The 19,232-nt window shown below is 37.3% G+C and overlaps 1 protein-coding gene across 1 annotated transcript; it reads left to right on the forward strand.

The window, feature by feature from the left end:
• Positions 1–17,075: 17,075 nt before the first annotated feature.
• LOC133815466 (uncharacterized) lies at positions 17,076–18,809 on the forward strand. The gene has a single exon (XM_062248305.1). The coding sequence runs from the start codon at positions 17,076–17,078 to the stop codon at positions 18,807–18,809; it is 1,734 nt and encodes a 577-aa protein (XP_062104289.1).
• Positions 18,810–19,232: the final 423 nt, after the last annotated feature.

The raw sequence follows: 19,232 nt of genomic DNA on the forward strand, positions 1-19,232 counted from the left end.
GGCAGAATGAAATCTGCTTCCTGCGGGAGTAACCAAAATGACCCCTGCCCCCGCTCCATTTTCATTTGATGAGCCGTCGACGTAAAGTTTCCACAGCTCGTGGGCCGTGGTTATTACCTCGTCGTCGGCTATTCCAGTACACTCCACTATAAAGTCCGCCAATGCCTGTGCCTTAATGGTCGTCCTTGGGTGGTAGGTGATCTCGAACTGTCCGAGCTCAACAGCCCATTTAAGAAGTCGACCTGAAGCTTCTGGTTTAGACAAGACTTGTCTAAGCGGTTGATCAGTCAGCACATGGATGGGATGCGCTTGAAAGTAGGGGCGGAGTTTATGAGATGAATGAATTAAACTGAGCGCGAGTTTCTCCATCAATGGGTATCTTGACTCTGCCCCCAGTAATCTTTTACTGATGTAGTAAACAGGTCTTTGCACCTTCTCTTCTTCTCGAACGAGCACCACACTTATCGCGTGTTCGGTGGTTGAAAGGTATAGGTACAGTATTTCTCCCGTTTCAGGTTTCGACAGGATGGGTGGTTCTGCAAGGTGCTTTTTGAGCTCCTGAAAAGCCAGCTCGCATTCCTCCGTCCATTCAAATTTCTTACCTCCCCTTAATAAGTTAAAAAATGGAAGACCATGGTCCGTAGATTTCGAGATGAATCTGCTTAGGGCTGTCATCCTGCCAGTCAAGCTTTGGACATCTTTGTGCCTCTGAGGTGAGGGCATGTCAATCAGGGCCTTGATCTTGTCGGGGTTAGCCTTGATTCCGCGAGAGTGTACAATAAAGCCCATAAATTTTCCAGAAGACACCCCAAAAGTGCACTTCTGAGGATTTAGCTTCATGTTATACTTCCTGAGCATGCCGAAGCACTCTTCGAGGTCATCAACATGGTTCTTGTTGAGTTGAGACTTGACAAGCATGTCATCAACATAAACCTCCATGTTTGTTTCCTATTTGTTCTGAAAACATCATGTTTACGAGCCGCTGGTATGTGGCTCCAGCATTCTTGAGCCCGAATGGCATGACATTATAGCAGTATAGCCCTTTATCCGTGATGAAGCTCGTATGTTCTTGGTCGGGGGCATGCATGGGAATCTGGTTATATCCAGAATAAGCATCCATGAACGACATCAAGCCATGCCCCGCCGTGGCATCCACGAGCTGGTCAATCCTTGGTAACGGAAAATAGTCTTTTTGGCAAGCTTTGTTGAGGTATGAGTAATCAATACAGGTTCGCCACATCCCATTGGGCTTTGGGACCAACACCGGGTTGGCTACCCAATCAGGGTAAAAGGCATCCCTAATGAATCAGTTTGCCTTTAACCTGTCAACCTCCTCCTTCAGTGCTTTCTTTCTGTCTTCATCCAGCTGTCTTCGCTTTTGTTTCTTCGGGGGAAAGCTTTTGTCTATGTTCAGTGCGTGGCTTGCTACATTCGAGCTTATCCCCACCATGCCTGAGTGTGACCACGCGAAGACATCTTGGTTCTTCTTTAAAAAGTAAATTAATTGCTATTTTGCCTCATCTTGGAGGTGTTTTCCGACCTTCACCTTCTTCGAGGGATCAGCTTCCTCGAGCTGAATTTCTTCGAGCTCCTCTAAAGGTTCGAGGTCAACTTTCTCCTCAATCCTTGGATCAATCTCCTCGTCAATCTCTAAGACTGTTCCGTCTTTGTTTTGTACGATGACGAGTGCTTGTGCACTCGTCTGTTTCTTTCCTCTCAAGGAGATGCTGTAGCATTCCCTCCCTGCTAATTGGTCTCCTTTCAATGTCCCGACCCCGCTAGGGGTTAGGAACTTAAGGGCCAAATGCCTTACTGATGAAACTGCCCCCAGCCCGACCAAGGCGGGACTCCCGAGCAGCACATTGTAGGCTGATGGTAAGTCTACTACCACGAACTCCATCATCTTGGTTGCTGAGACTGGGTAATCTCCCAAGGTCACGGGGAGCTCGATGGATTCCATGCAGGCAGCTCCTTCTCCTGAAAAGCCATACAAAGTAGTTGCACACGCTTTCAGGTCGCGAAGGGAGAGTCCCATCTTCTCGAGGGTTGCTTTGTAAAGAATGTTGACTGAGCTCCCATTATCTATGAGAACTCGGTGGACCCTCTTGTTGGCCAGCTGAAGAGTAATGACCAGCGGATCGTGGTGAGGAAACTGGACATGGGATGCGTCTTCCTCGGTGAAGGTTATTGGTTGTGTCTCAATCCTTTGGCTTTTTGGAGCCCTAGGTTCGGGTTCATAAGGAGACCCGTCCCCAGTCTTCAGCTCGTTAACATATCTCTTTTGGGCGTTCCTGCCCACTCCTGCGAGATGAGGCCCTCCCGAGATGGTTATTACATCCTCTTCATCTATCGGCGGGGGCCTGTCTTCTTCCCGAGCTCAGGAACTATTGTTTTGTGTCGTCGAAGGCGCGGCTACTCTCTGGCTCGCGGCCACCTGACTAGTATTCTGGTTTTTGACATATTGCTGGAAGTAACCTCTCGAGATCAATCCTTCGATCTCGTCCTTCAGTTGTCGACATTCATCGATTGTGTGGCCGGCGTCTCTATGAAATCGGCAATACTTACTGGAGTCCCTCTTGGACTTTTGATTTCTCATTAGGTCCGGACGCCTAAAGGGGACCTGGTTTTCATTAGTCAGGTATATGTTCTCCCGAGACTCATTGAGCTTGGTGTATACTCTATACACGGAGAAATATCTCTCCCCTTTCTTTTTCTTTTCTCCTTCGGCTTCGGGGTTACTTCCTCCGTTCTTTTTCCTCTTGGAGGGGTTCTCCGTGGCAGGCTTTGAAGCTGCTGGGTCCGCCAAGGCTAAGGCAGAGTTGATGTTTATCGTTGTAGTTTCGGGCTGGGAAGTCGCATTGAGCGTCGACCTCGCTTCCTCTACATTGACAAACCTCTGCGCTCGTCTATTAAACTCGGTTATGGACCTTACCGCTTTCCTTTGCATATCGTCCCAAAGGGCACTTCCCGTCATTACGCCAGCTCGGACAGCCATTAGGTGCCCACTGTCATCCACGTCCCGAGCCCGGGCGACTTCCAGATTAAATCTTGTTAAGTAACTTTTTAGTGTTTCGCCCGGCTGTTGTCGGACGTTAGTTAAGGTGGATGCCTCTGGTCTAACCCCCATCATTGCTCTGAACTGCTTCTTAAAGTCTTTAGACAACTGCTCCCAAGAAGCTATTGAGTGTCTCTTATATTTTTCGAACCATCTTTTGGCAGGTCCTGTCAATGATGCTGGAAACAACATGCACCTGAGCTCGTAACCCACGTTACTGGCTCTCATGATAGTGTTGAAAGTGCTTAGGTGACTACACGGGTTGGTCTTTCCTTCAAACGTTGGGACGTGAGGGATCCAGAACCCTTGAGGAAATGGAGTATTGGAAATATGAGGAGCAAATGGTTCGAGCTCCTCGTCAGAGTCTTTATACCGATCATTCCTTTGCTCATTTTTCAAAAGCTTAAAAGCCTTTTCAAGCTGGTCAATTCTTTCTTGGACTAGGTCCGCAAGAGGCACTATCTGGAATCGGCTGTCATCGATCACAATCCCAGGCTCGCGTCTCCGCAAGGGATCTCTACGCCTATTCAAGCGATTCCTCAAGTCCGGATTCATTTGGTCACCATTACCCCGACTCTGATTCAGGTGATCTCATAGGTCGTGACGATTTTTGCGGTTTCCGGTTTTCTTACGACCTCGGTCATGCTTACTGACCGACCTGGTATCTCCAGACTCATCACTGGTAAAACTCATTGCTTGGTTATTTCGTGATGGATTCTTCCCACGTCGCCTCGTCTCCGCCGTGCGAGACCGAGACGTTTGACTTTTCTCAGATGGGGCGCCTCTCCGCTCCTGGAAAGCCTCCCCGTTTCCTTGTCTTCCCCCCGCACACCCTTCCGCCTGATCTCGAACGGGTTAAGCGTTCCTGCGGGGGGCGAAGGATATCTTATGGGTGATGGAGGGAACCGTATAGGCAACGGTGGCTGCCACCCATGTCGTGGCCTAGAGGGTCCAGAATTTGCCCGAGATGGGTCAGTCGCATTTGGTGCGCTCCCGGGTATCTGAGTCTGAGCCTCTGCAGGGGTTCGGTTATTCTCAGTTCTTGCAGGCACTTCCACAGGCGGGTTAGCCGGGGCCCGAGCCCGAGTACTCCTCTAGGGCCTAGGTGGAGTGGATGGCTCTGCTGGTGCCGGAGGTTGAGTCGGCCTCCTTGTGGCAGCGTCTTTTCGTGGACGCCCATGGGGTCTACGGGGAAGAACATGCACGTCCCTTGGAGGAGGGACTTGGTTTTCGCGCGGAGGCGAGGGCTGAGCCACCTACGCCTCTGCGGCTATCCTTGTCAACTCCTCATTTTGTTTGCTGGCCTCTGCCAACAGCTGCTTCAATTTCCGGTTTTCAAGTTCCACAATAGGATCATACCGCTCAGGATTGTAATACATATCCTCATCCCTTGTTGGAGGAGGTGGTCCCCGGGAATCAGAAGACCCACTTCTCTCTTCAACATCCGGGTTCTCCATTGGCTGTTTTCCAGGACGTCTTGGGTAATTTTCTTCAGGTGTGTTCTGATTTTTAGTGGCCATGACTTTTCAGGGATGAATGCTTAAGGCTCTCAATGAAAGCACCAAACTGTTGACGCCGCTTTTCGTCAACAGTGAAAGAAGAGCACATAAACAACAAACAGTAATGACCAATTAAAAAATAACAATACAAAACACGATTTTTACGTGGTTCAGCAGTTAAATCTGCCTAGTCCACGAGTCTCTGTTATTAAACTCAAGATTATCTCTGAAAATTCTTAAGCATGAATTCTTCAGAGATTTCTCTCCAGCTTCAGAATTTTCCGTCCATTACAATGGTGCACGACTTCTCTATTTATAGAGAAGGATGCAGAATACTATCCCACATATTTTGGGTAGTTACTCTTTTTGTGTAAATAAATTAAATGGCTTTAAATGCCTGCAATCTGATATAAAAGGAAACGTCCCCTGAAGACCAGGGGGCATATAACTAATCGAATAATATCCCATGATTTTATGGGATTTACAATAATAAATGCATAGCACGCCCCTTATAAACAACACTTATAGATATTCAAAGTCATTATCATATATCTCCAAGGCCTTAATCTCCCAGATTTCTCATCAGCTTTCGAGCTAATGACATCTCCCGAGGTCACATGGCTTCGAGATCGTACGTACGTCAGGCTCAGAGTCCCTGATCCGAGGTCATTCCTGAGGATAGAGGCGTCTCGGGAGCTACCTTTCGAGATCGTGAACGTTTCGAGGCCACCACATTCGAATTCGTCTCGAGTCTTGCAGGCTCGATATTTAATCCTGGAGCATACTTCGAACTTTACGGGTTCATTCGCTGCGAATCCAGCTTTCGAGGTCACATTTAACATGGCTCGAAATCTGGGTATAACAAAGAAAATTTTCCAAAACTGAAAAGAAAAGGCCCAAGAGAAGCCCAAAAGGCCCAGGCCAGCCTGGTTTCTCTCCCCCTCTCTCCTCTCAACTGCAACCGCCATGTGGCACTTCTCCCTCTCACCACATGTTCGCGAGCCAGCCCAGCCAGCCAATCCGCCTGACCCGCGAGCTACCTAGCGACCCGAGTATCTGACTCGCACCCCAATGACCTGCGCCCCAGCTCCTTCCCCTCAGCTTTTGAGCGCCTAGGTGGCGCGTTCTGATTGACTGCACTTGGTCAAAAGTCCAGCTACCACCAGCCACCCATCAATCCTTTTTCTTGTGCATGTTGGGCCTTGGACCTCCCATTTTGAGCTCTAAAGCTCACATTTTGTGGTGTTTTGGAAAAATGGCAAAATGACCATTCACTAAAATTGCAAGGTTAATATTAAGAGTGAGATTTGATTTTTCAAAATCTTATTTTATGATTAATATTTCAGATTTATTTTAAAAATCTCATTTGTAATTTAATTTCTTTTTAGTCATTGTCTTCTTCTATAAATAGAGATTCTTCCTTCACATTTGAAAGGTAATTTTTAGAGTAAAGAAACTATAGCAAAATTTCTACTCACTTTTTTCTCATATTTTATTCTTGCAATTTTGTAAGAATCATGAGCATAATGGCCTGATCTTCCTAGAAAGGTTAGGGATGATTCCATATGCTAGTGATGTTATTTTGCTACTTTGATTTATTACGTTCTTAATATAATGTATTTGAGTTATTCATGTTATTTCATTCTCATCTCTATTTACTTACTAATAGTATATAGAATTAGTCATGCTCTTTCTATGTGCTTCCAATTAGTAAAAGTAATATTGATACATAATTTTATGTCCAATCTTCTATTGCATTATTTCCCTTGGGTATTTATCATTTTTAGATTTTTCGTAAGATTAACATTGTGCTCCTAAAGTAAAGTACTTTATAACTCAAATGGACTTTAGTTAGAAAAAAATATAGACTTTAATGTTAGATTTTCCAAGTAAATGTTGGGATGTGAACTATTTACTTGTGTATTTTTGTAAATCAAGTAACTAAGTAACCAAATAATCATATAGATGATTCTTGAAACATTTCTACTTCTCAACTCTTGATTACACCTTACTTTTATTTCACTTGTCTCATTTTATCATTTCATAAAAAAGACAACACCAAAATCTCAAATCTCTTTTCATTTCCATTTTTATTTATTTCATGTTACTAACTTTTTGTGTTATTTTCTACTAATCTTTTGGTTTTAGGTTACCTCCTTGTAGATCGATTGTCCGATTTTACTACAACTACCACTTAGTGGTTGTCACGATTTGTGCGTTAAACAAATTTTGGCGCTATTGCCGGGGAGATAGTTTTCAAAAGTTTTAGTGAAATTTTTACCAAAATATTTGAAACTTTGTTCGTATTTTTGTTAGTATGAACATTGTGTTAGCATAGCGTTATTTTATTTGTGGGTTATATTATTTTTATTTATTAATTTTTAGTTAATTTAAATATTATTAAAAAAAACAAAAAAATTTAGTTATATATATACTTTTTTTTTCTCTTTTTTCTCTTTCGGTAAGATAAAAAAAATTATTTATATATATATATAATATAGAAAAACGTAAAATATATATTATTTTTATTTTTCTTTTCCTTCCTTTTTGTTACATAAAAAGAGAATTATATAAATATATTTTTTTCTTTTTAGCTAATTCTTATTCCATTTCTCTTTTTTAAATTCTTTTCTATTTTTTTTAGTTTAATAAATATTTGTAAAAAAAAAGGATTAAGCTTGTTATTATATTTTCACTTCAATTCACTTTTTTTTTGTTGCTATTTTTTTGCTTTAGGTTCTTAGTTTAGATCTTTCATTCCTTTTTTTTTTTTTGTTCTCTTAGGGTGTGATTGTTAGTTGATTTGGAAATGATTTTGAAAACTCAAAATTTGTGGGACCTACCAAAATATCTGATTGGTAGATTATTTTTTAAAACTATATCCTAATTAGAATTCTAATTTTGTGTTGTAATTTAGAAAACAACGATTTCGCGTTTTCTCTGTTTTGTGATTTTTTCTCCAAAAACTTAAAATTAAAATCAGGGTTTGTTTGTTCTCTCTACTCCTATTCTTTGTATCATTGCTTGTATTTTTTTTTTCTTTCCATTTTTTATGACTTGAGTATGTTCCCACTAGTAATAAGGTGTTTATGGAACATTTTATGACATTTAGGATGTACAATTCAAAAATAAGCTATGCTGGTATTTTTATAGATGACAATGCAATATTGTTATGAATTTAATCAATAATTATTATTAAATTTTAATTTACCAATATAATTAAATTTTACTTAATTAAATCTATTGATAAATCAAAATTTAATATTATACAACCTATGTATATAAAATATATAAAATTAAAATAATATTCAGATTCAACTGTTCCAATCACGTATTCAGTTTCTGTTATATTTTCAAATTTAATACCAATTACAGATTCATTTTTTTAAAACTCAAAAACAGTTTACTGACATTGAACCAATCACATTTTCAGAAACATGATTTTAGTCACTAAATTCAGATTTTCATTTTAGAATCTCACTTTAAAAAATACAGTTTTCTAATCGCGAACCAATCAGACCCTTAGTCTTCCTTTGAATTTAGTTATTCCTTGAAGGAAAAAAAAACATAAAAATTGCATAAAATTGTTCATAAAATTTGAATCATAAAATGCTTAGTATTGGGAACAATGGTGTAATATTACAAATAGTATAAACTGATATTGTTCTGTCTAGAAAGATTGGTTGTTAAATAAGGTTTGTGATAGTGTTACCCCCCACACTTACCTAGGAGCCCCAGAGAGTTCTGTCTAGGAAAGTGTGGGTCTAAAGCGGTACCTTAGCAACCTTCCCAATCGGTCTGGGAATATTTCGAGCGTATACCTTTGCACTATTATATTTTTTAACTTATTACTATATAAAAAAAAAAACTAAGCTTGTTCTGTCAAAATAAGCAATTTCACACTGCTTAAAGGTTGTTTGGTCGAAAATGTTTAACTTGTGATCCACCATATTTACTCAGTAACCTCGGGGAGTTCTAATAAGGTGTTGGAGATCACACTAAAACTTCCAAATCTACCTGGGAACAAGTTTTACAAAAATAAAAAATAAAATTAAAATTATTAAAAAAATTAAAACGTAAAATAAATATGATTTCTGAGAGTGGATGAATCATCACGTAACTTTTAGTGAAACTTCTTCCAATTCATCCACCACTAATTTATTGGTTCAAGTGCTAAATGATAGAGTACTCATTTCTGTAATTAAATTTACGAAAATATTATTTATAAGGAACTTAGTGGGAGTTGAGGATAAAATACCAACGAGGGGTAAAACGTTAATTTGGACACGTCTCATTAGTAGATCATTTGTGAAGGATTGAATGATTGTTATGGTTATAACAATGGATAACTTATTTACATTTGGTGTAAAACATTCTATGAATTCAAGAGTGCAATTCTGAGTCTATAGTGGAGTCACGAGGAATTAATAAGGTAGTGAGATTATTTGTTATAAATAAACTCACAGTAACTTATTGGAGCTTGAGTTCATGGACCCATGGTCCCCATGTCATCTCTTGTCAAAATGAACCTAGCAGTCTTGAATAATTAATTTAATTATTAATTATAAAAATATCATATTGACTAGGTCAATGAAAATAAATAATGTTAAATTATTTATTGATATTTTGTGAGAAATGAAATAGAAGAAACTTTGAGGTTTTTATTGCAAAGTCTCAAAAAGAGAGTATTATAGTCAATTTGGACAATTTTGTTAATATTGATAAATTGGTATTAATATTAATAAAATGAATTAAATAAAGGTCAAAATTATAAATGGTTAATTTTGACAAGTATTTAATTAATTATAATAATTAAATAATATGGGTAACTAAAACTATTTTATGTCATAGCTAATTGCCTATATATACTAGTGTTATAGAATGCATTAGAAAAAACTGAATTTGACAATGTAAAAATTCACTACTAATATTCTATACCTAGCCGCCCACTCTCTCTTAGTTTTCTCTCTAGGAAATCTCTTCTCATGTGTTGAGACTTGCCCACACAAGCACTAGGTTTTTTTTAGAGAAAGACTTGGAAGACTGTGGTCTTGTTTCAAAGCGGTTTGAATTCCTTGCAATACCTAGCATTCAGCAAGGAAAAAATGTTAGAGAATCCAAATTGTATATGTAAAATCCTTTATTGGCATATTTGACAATAATGACAAAATTAATTAAAAGGGTATTTTTGAAATTAGTAGTTTCCTGTTTTGTAATATTTTGGTACATTTCGAAAATAGTTAGTTTCCTGTTTTGTGATATAAATCAGATTATTCTATATATGATTATAAAATAAATATATAATTTCCTATAAAAGAATATCTTTTCTTGAAAATGGTTTATATGGAAATTATTAGTATTTATTTTCATTTATCTGATTTGGTTGCCCAGAAATCGTGTACAGCTTGCAATAATAAAGGATATATTATTTCCTTATTTATTTAAGGAAACTGGGTTGAAAAATTGTCCAGGTTCAATGAATCTGTTTGAACGGATTGCCAGTCTGTTTGAACAGATTCTAACTTTCCTGTTTTGGAAGATTTTCCATTTATTGGCTGTTTGATTTCTGATTTGTTTTCCACGGCCTAAAGGGATTCTAAAATATATATAATCATCCTTAGGTCGTTGTTTTTCCATTATCTCTCTTGGTGTATTATTTTCCAAATATTTTTCAAGTTTTTAGAGAGACTTTTTATTATGTGAAGAACTTGAGTCCAGCAAGTTCTTAGTGGTTTATTACAGTGTACTTCTGTATTGTTTTCTTTGTGTTAATTGTGAAGGTTGAACACACTTGGACATTGGTCATCAAGCTTCAGAAGAAGTCTTGTTCGTGAGTCACTTTTCGGGAGGAAAAGTGCAAGTGTTATGATTTGAAGGGAGTTCAAGATCTTAGCACTTCAGAAATTTGATTAGGAGTTTAGATTACAACAGTTGCGAAAAATTCAAGAGGGAGTCTTTATTTGTATAAGTCAATTTGGTTTTGTAATCATTTAGATATTCTTCTAATAAATTTCATTCTCTGGGCGTGGCCTCGTGGACTAGTAGCAATCTGCAAAGATTGCTGATACCACGTAAAAATTCGTGTGTTCTTTCCTTTATGTTCGTTTTTATCTTCTGGTCACAAACTGTCTGGTTTCTGTTCAAACAATCTTGGTATCTGTTTAAACATTTCTGTAACAGTTCAACAATTAATTATTTAATTTAAATAATTAAGTTGGTAATCATAAAAAACGGAATTTCAATTGGTATCAGAGCGGTTCACTAAACTCTTAGTGAGATCTTGTGGTTATTTTCCGTTTGATTTGTTTTGTGTGAAATGTCTTTCTTTGCAGAATGTAGTTAGGTGTCTCGACCTCCATTGCTAAATGACTCAAACTATCCATACTGGAAAGTTAGGATGAGAGCTTTCATAAAAGCTCAAGATGAGAAAGCATGGAGAGCAATTTTGTCTAGATGGTCACCTCCTACTGAAAAATGTGAAGATGGAAGCACAATTGTAAAATTTGAACTTGTTTGGGACACAGAAGAAGAAAAATTATCCAGCTATAATAATAAAGCTCTTCACGCCATATTTAATGGTGTTGGAGAAAGTTTTATAAAACTTGTTTCCACATGTGTCTCGGCTAAAGATGCTTGGAAAATTCTTCAAACTCAGTTTGAAGGAACTGTAGATGTTAAAAGGTCTAGATTTATCATGTTACAAACCAGGTTTGATGACCTTAGAATGTCTGATTCTGAAACACTATCTGAATTTTATGAGAGATTATCTGATATTTCTAATGAGTATTTGCACTTGGTGAAAAACTTGATGATTCTGTTCTTGTTAGAAAAATCATTCGAGTTCTTCCTAACAGGTTCAATGTTAAGCTCACTGCTATGGAAGAGGCAAAAAATTTCAGTACTATGAAGGTAGAAGAACTGATGGGGTCACTTCGTACCTTTGAGTTAAATCAAAAGATTCGTCAAAAAGACAAGCCAAGTACTTCCAAAGAAAAGGGGAAAACCATAGCTTTCAAGAGCACTGAAAAGGAAGTCTCAGATGATGAAGATGGTGATAATGAAATGGCAATGCTTGCAAAGAATTTTTGAAAATATATGAATAAGATAGGAAACAAAAAATTCAATGGCAAGATGTCAAAAGGTAATCCTTCTTCTCTTAAACCTTTTCAAACTAATAAAAAGGGTATTCAGTGCAGGGAATGTGAGGGATTTGGTCACATCCAGTCTGAATGTGCAAATACTTTGAAAAAGAACAAAAAAGATATGATTGCTACTTGGAGTGATAATGACTCTGAAAGTAGTGAAGATGAGGAAGGTAATGTCGCTCTCACTTCTATTTTACCTGGTTCTAAATCTGAAAATGAAAAAATTGTTTGCTTGAATAATGTTTCAAAAGATGAAGAAAATTCTGATAGTGATGAATCTGAATTGAATGATGAGTCTTTGAGTGAATCTTACAAAAAGATGTATGGTTCATGGGTGAAAGTGTGTTCTGAAAATCGGTCATTGGTAAGCAAAAATAAAGATTTATCCCTTGAAATTAAACAACTTACTGATTTGAATGAAAATTTGGAAAAAGAAATAATTTCAAAAAATGTTGAAATTAATAAGTTGTCTAAAGATTTGGATACTCTTGAGAAAAATGTTAGAATGCTTAACCCCGGTTCAACTATTTTTGAGAATATACAGAATTTAGGTCAAAGAAGTCATGTGGGACTGGGTGCTTCAAGTTCTCAAAAATCAAAGAAAACTGTCTTTATCTCGGCTGGGATGTTATCGTCTGATGTTCCTGTTGCATCTTCAGTGAAATCTGTTGTATCCGGTACTCGGATTGTTCCAATAGAAAGGACACAGTCAGCAGGTAAATCCAATGGTAAATTCGAAAAATTCATTCCAATCTGCCATTTTTGTGGTAGGAAGGGTCATATTCGTCCTAAGTGTTTTACTCTTGTGAATTTTGCTAAAAATGAATATTTTGAAAAATTCAATTATTTTGATGATTTCAAAAGAGTAAAAAAGGAAAATGTTCAATCAAAGAAAATATGGATCAAAAAGAATAATTGTTTTGCTGGTTTTACTAGTGAATATGATAGATCTGCTTCTTCATATTTTTGGTATTTTGACAGTGGTTGTTCAAGACATATGACAGGTGACAAGTCTATTCTTACAGACATAAAACCTATGCATTGTGGGTCTGTTACTTTTGGCAATGGAATTGAAGGTAATGTTCTTGGTATGGGTACTCTTAACTTTGAAGGGTTGCCTAGAATCAAAAGAGTGTTACTTGTGGAAGGTCTTAAAGCTAATCTTCTAAGCATAAGTCAAATTTGTGATCAAGGTTATACTGTTAACTTTGATAAAGAGAATTGTTTTGTTTTAAACAAGAATGGTGAGAATGTTCTTGAAGGTTATAGATCTAATGACAATTGCTACACTCTTCTGCCATCTATTATGTGTCAATCTGTTGTGAGTAATAACACTGATATGTGGCATGCTAAACTTGGTCACATAAATTTCAAAACCTTGAAAAAAATTTCACATGCAGGGAGTGTTCGTGGTTTACCTAAGCTAGGTAAAGAATCTAATGGTAAGTGCAAGAGTTGTCAACTTGGTAAGCAATTGAAAAATACACATAAAAGTGTTTCTGACATAAACACTTCGAAAGTTTTAGAATTGCTTCACATGGATCTTATGGGTCCAATTCAAATTGAGAGTTTAAATGGGAAAAGGTATATTTTTTTTTTGTGTGGATGATTTTTCTAGATATACTTGGGTGGATTTCTTGAAAGAAAAATCTGACATTTTTGATGCCTTTAAAACTCTTTGCTTGAAATTAAAAGTTGAAAAAGATTGCAACATTGGAAAAATTGTTCGTATAAGAAGTGATCATGGTAAAGAATTTGAGAATTCTGTCTATGATGATTTTTGTAAGTCTGCAGGTATCTCTCATGAGTTTTCAGCTCCCAAAACTCCTCAACAGAATGGAGTTGTAGAGAGGAAAAACCGCACTCTTCAAGAAATGGCTAGAGTGATGCTAAACAGCAAAAAATTGACCAAACGATTATGGCCAGAAGCAATTAACACTGCTTGCTATATCATAAATCGTGTCTTTCTTCGTCCAGGTACATCTAAAACATCTTATGAAATTTGGAAAGGTAAGAAACCAAGTGTGGCTTACTTTCATGTTTTTGGATGTGTTTGTTACATTTTGAGAGATAGAGAAAATCTTGGTAAATTTGATGCTAAGAGTGATGAAGGTGTTTTTATTGGATACTCCACTAACAGTAGGGCCTATCGTGTGTATAACATGAGAACCCAAACTGTAATGGAGTCGGCTAACGTTGTTATTGATGATTCCAGGGATTTTTCTGAGTTTTCTACAGAGGAAGAAATTGAAAGGTTTATTGATGAACCTACTGAAAAACACGAAGAAGCTTGTGACAACGATACTACTGATCCAACGTCTGGTCCATCTGTTCCAACAAATCGCGAATCCGATGAAACAGATTCTGGATAGACAGAAAATAAATTTCCAGCTATTATTTTGGATGAAGTCCAAAAGGAGCCATCAACCAGAGTTAAGTTAAATCGTCCAGCAGATTTAATACTTGGAAATCAAAAAGACAGTATGGTAACACGAAGAAGGTTTAGTAATGTTGTTCAATTTTTTTGTTTCTTATCTCTAATTGAGCCTAAAAATGTGAAAGAAGCTTTAACTGATGAAAATTGGATTAAAACTATGCAGGAGGAATTGGAACAATTTTTTAGAAACAAAGTGTGGATCCTTGTGCCAAGACCGTTGCATACTAATATTATTGGCACAAAATGGATTTTCAAAAATAAATTTGATGAATTTGGTACAATCGTGCGAAATAAAGCAAGATTAGTGGCACAAGGGTACACACAAGTGCAAGGAATAGACTTTGATGAAACATTTGCACCTGTTGCAAGACTTGAATCAATTAGATTATTATTGTCTATTGCTTGCTTGATTGGTTTCAGGTTGTTCCAAATGGATGTCAAATCCTCATTTCTCAATGGGATCTTGAATGAAGAGGTATATGTTGAACAACCCAAAGGGTTTGAGGATCCCCATGCACCTGATCATGTTTACAAATTGGAGAAAGCTCTATATGGTTTAAAGCAAGCCCCTCGGGCTTGGTATGAAAGACTCTCTCAATTTCTTGTTTCTCATGGATACAAAAGGGGTGGAGTAGATAAAACTCTGTTTATCAAAAAATATTAAATCTAACATAATTATTGCTCAGATTTATGTTGATGATATTGTGTTTGGTTCTACTTCTGACAATGAGGTGCAGGTATTTGTGAAGCAAATGAAAGAGGAATTTGAAATGAGCATGGTGGGAGAATTGACCTATTTCTTAGGTTTGCAAGTCAAGCAATTAGATGAAGGCACATTTATGTCTCAAAGCAAATATGCTAAGAACTTGGTGAAAAAGTTTGTACTTGAAAGTTCAAAGATTGCCAAAACACCAATGGGAATGACTGTGAAGCTATCCAAAGATGAAAATTGTGTCAAAGTGGATCCTACACTGTGTAGGAGCATGATTGGTAGTCTTCTTTATCTCACTGCTAGTCAACCTGATTTGAGTTATAGTGTTGGTGTGTGTGCCAGATACCAAGGAAATCCCATGGAGTCTCATGTTGCAGCTGTCAAAAGAATCATTCGATATGTTCATGGGACTGCTGATTATGGTATTTGGTATTCAAAAGAAACTAACCCTAATCTAGTGTGTTTTAGTGATGCTGATTGGACAGGTAACACTGATGACAGAAAAAGCACTAGTGGAGGATGTTTCTTCTTGGGAAATAATCTTGTCTCTTGGCACGGCAAGAAACAGAATTCTATTTCTCTCTCAACAGCTGAGGCCGAATACATTGCAGCAGGAAGTTGTTGTACACAACTTTTGTGGATGAAGCAAATGATGATGGATTATGGGTTTGATCTTGACACTTTAACTATTTTTTGTGATAATACAAGTGCAATTAATATTTCAAAAAATCCTGTGCAACATTCCCGTACTAAACATATTGATATTCGTCATCATTTCATAAGAGAATTAGTTGAAAATAAAGTTCTTGTCTTGGAATATATGAAACACATAAACAAATTGCAGATATTTTCACTAAAGCTCTTGATTCAGTTCGCATTGATTTCTTCCGAAAATCTTTGGGGGTTTGTTCTCTTTAATTTTTCTTGCTATGGTGTTGTCCGCTTGATCTAATGTGTGTTATTTTTTTTTAAGAAAATTGTCAATCAATTTGAAAATTTTGTTGTGTGTCAAGCTGGATAATCTGTCTTGTGTTTATGAATCTTTGGTTGTATATTCTTGAGAGAAATTTAATCAATTCCTCCTATGCATATTCGAGTAAATTAATCAATGTTTAATGTTTGAGCTTCCTTTTGTGTAGCATTGTTTCAAGCTCCTGTGCAAGAATAGAGCTACCTACATCAGTGTGTGAAAGCCGTCTTTTGAGTAAATTGGAACTTTGTAATTCGGAGTTATGAAGAAGATACGCTACCATAGAAAAGGGCTACCACTGGTGTAGTGTGAAAGCGTCTTCATGTGTTACAATTATTTTAATTTCGAAAAAGACTTATTTGTCATTGGGCAATGTTCCCTTGCATACACTGTCACACACTTATGCTTGAAACAATGTAATAAAAATTGTACACAGTTTATAAAAAAAAAGGGGAAATGTGTGTAAGACTCATACATGTTGATTGATTCACTTAAGAATATGTGCTTGTGACTGAATTGTGCTTTATTTCTCTCGAATATTCTTTCTAATTTTTCATTTTCACAAGTGTTCTTATCTATGGTTTACACTAACACTTATTTTCATTTGCTTGATTTTATTCTTATCAGGATGACTCTCATTGATCAAAGCAGATTTTTTTTGGGTTGAGTTTTTATTTTTGTGCATATATATAAAATAAATAAATAAATGATAATCAAAAAAAATTTTGACAAGGAAATTCATGGTGGACCGAATCATTGTGGTGATTTTGTGAAATTATGCATTTAATTGTGTGATTTAATATATTCTTTGTCTCCAAGGAATTTATTTTAGTCTTCTTTCTCATTTTGGAATATCATGATTTGTATCTTTATTGTCTTGTACCTTATTTAGAATTGTTGATAAAAAAATGGGGAAAATGTCAATAAGAAGATCGTGTGGGGTATTTTTTTTTGGTTACCTTTTTGGATTGTCTTTTTCCTTCTATAACATAAAAAAAAAAAAAAAAAAGGTAAGGTTCTATGTGGATCGTGTGTCTTCAAGATTGTTTCCTTTTCTTGTTTAATTAAAACAATTTTTTAATAAAAAAGGGAAACCTCTTTTTGCCGTGGGTATTCATTTTGGGTAAGTAATATATTTAAAAAGGCATGCCATTACCCTATTTCTTCTCACCCACGATTTCACTCAGTTATCTCTTCTCCTTCTATTTTTTTTTTCTCTCATTTTCTTGTAAGTGTTATTGTTTTTCAGAGAAAAAAATGGTAAGAACTCGTGGTGCTTCCTCCAAGAAGATCCCTGTTTCTCAATCCCGAAAGGTGCCATCTCCTTCGCCTCCTCCGTCTGTGTCAACGACGCCTCTTTCTGTTCCAGCAGCTCCCACATCTGTTGGAAAGTCCTGCAAATCCAAGGCTTGCAAGAAGGTGTTTTCGCGCTCTCATGAACACCCTATGGTGTTTCCAGATATCTCTGCTGACATTGTTGCACCACCATCTGCAGTGGTGGTGCCCTCTCGAGCCAAGGACGATTCTCCTCTTCCTTTTGATTCGTCTTTGGAGGCTAGGCCAAAATCGAAATCTGTTTCATCCTCTTCCAAAGCTGCTGCTGCTGGGTTGCTCAAATTTCCTTTGAAGCCGAGTCAGTCCAAGAAAAATTCGGTGACTCCCAAAAGGAAATTGGGGTTGGACGCGTCTCTTTCTCCCTTGTCTGCTGCCAAGAAAAAATTGAAAGCTCATCCCCCTTCACTGTCTTCCTCCGAATCTGATCCTGAGGAAGAAAAGTCAGAATCTGAAGCAACCCATGATACCACATTGTCTAATGAAACGGTTCCTGACAATGCAGAATCAGAGGCTGAGTCTGATGAGCCAGAAAAAGAAGACATTGTCCCCTCTGAACAAGAAGCCGAATCTGACTCAGACCAAATTGCATCTCCTTTGACATCCAAAGCTAAAGGGAAGAAACCTATTTCTGGTTCTACACCTTCTCCAAAACATTCAGGTGTAAATTTCAAACCTTATTCTTCCATTTTTTGCTATAATGATAATGCACGTGATATGGTTCTATATGCTCAAAGGAAATTTATCATTGAAAGAAATTATGTCTTGAGTGATCATCGTCCTTTTGGTGTGCTAACAATGCTTCAAGATCGACAATGGACAGGTTCTTTGGTTAAATTTTCTGGTTTTGTGGATAGAATAGTCAAGGAATTCAATGCCAATCTTACAAATGAAATTATTGAACCTTCATCTCCTCTGTATAACAAAGTGTTTGTTAGGGACCATTGGTTCTCTTTTCCTCCTCAAGACATTGCTCTTGCTTTGCATCTTCCCCTTGATGTCGAGGATGATGTAGATGGTGCTTCTCTTGACAAGGACATGGTTATCACTGAGTTGGTAGGTCAAAAAATGGTATGGCCATCTAATACAGTCATCTCAGTCTCCAATCTCACCTACACTTATGCTGTCCTCCATAAGTTTGCCACAACAAATTGGAAGCCCACTTCTCACACCGCCACTATCTCTTTTGATATGGCATCATTTTTGTACAAGGTGGGGACCGGTCTTGGTATAAATTTGGCTTCAGTTATTCATGATCAAATCATTGGGTTTCGCAAAGGTAACAGGAAAAACTTGAATCTTCCTTTTCCTCATGTTATTTATAAAGTGTTGAGTATGCAGAAAAAAGATCTCCAACGTGATCAAGAAGACTTGGTGGCACCCACTACTGCTGCTTCCTACAAGGCCTCTACTCCTCCTACTGAAGCCACTGCTGCTCCGTCCTCCAAGAAAGTCAAGCCCCAATCCCTGAATATTGCCTCGGATGACATTCCTCGTGCCTCCTCCGCTGTTTCCACAGATTCAGGACTTGTTGCAACCGAAATAGCTGTTGTTCAAGCCTCTGTTGATTCTTTGACTGCTCGAGTGATGTCACTTGAAGGATTGCAACGTTCTGTGTTGGAGGCTGTTCAATCTCTATCCAAAGATCCAGTTGTTTAGTTTTATTTTAGGTTTTGTCCATTAAACATTGATACTCTTTTTTGTTTTATGGTTCTTTGGCTTCTTTGAAAGACACAAAGGGGGAGAGTAGTACTATTTTAAAAACCTGGTTGTTTGTTGTTTTGTTTAACTCTGGACCTTCTTATTTTGAGGGGGAGTTAAGTCTAGTTTATTTACATGTTTGTTATAAGTTCATGCATGTTTGCAAGGGGAGTTCTTTCTCCTTACTTATCACTAACATTTGTGTTGCAGGTTTTTGAATTAATTTTGTCTATCAAATTGCCAAAGGGGGAGATTGTAAAATCCTTTATTGGCATATTTGACAATAATGACAAAATTAGTTAAAAGGGTATTTTTGAAATTAGTAGTTTCCTGTTTTGTAATATTTTGGTACATTTCAAAAATAGTTAGTTTCCTGTTTTG

Source organism: Humulus lupulus, chromosome 2 (assembly GCF_963169125.1).
Source record: "Humulus lupulus chromosome 2, drHumLupu1.1, whole genome shotgun sequence".
In the NCBI taxonomy this organism is placed as follows: Eukaryota; Viridiplantae; Streptophyta; class Magnoliopsida; order Rosales; family Cannabaceae; genus Humulus; species Humulus lupulus.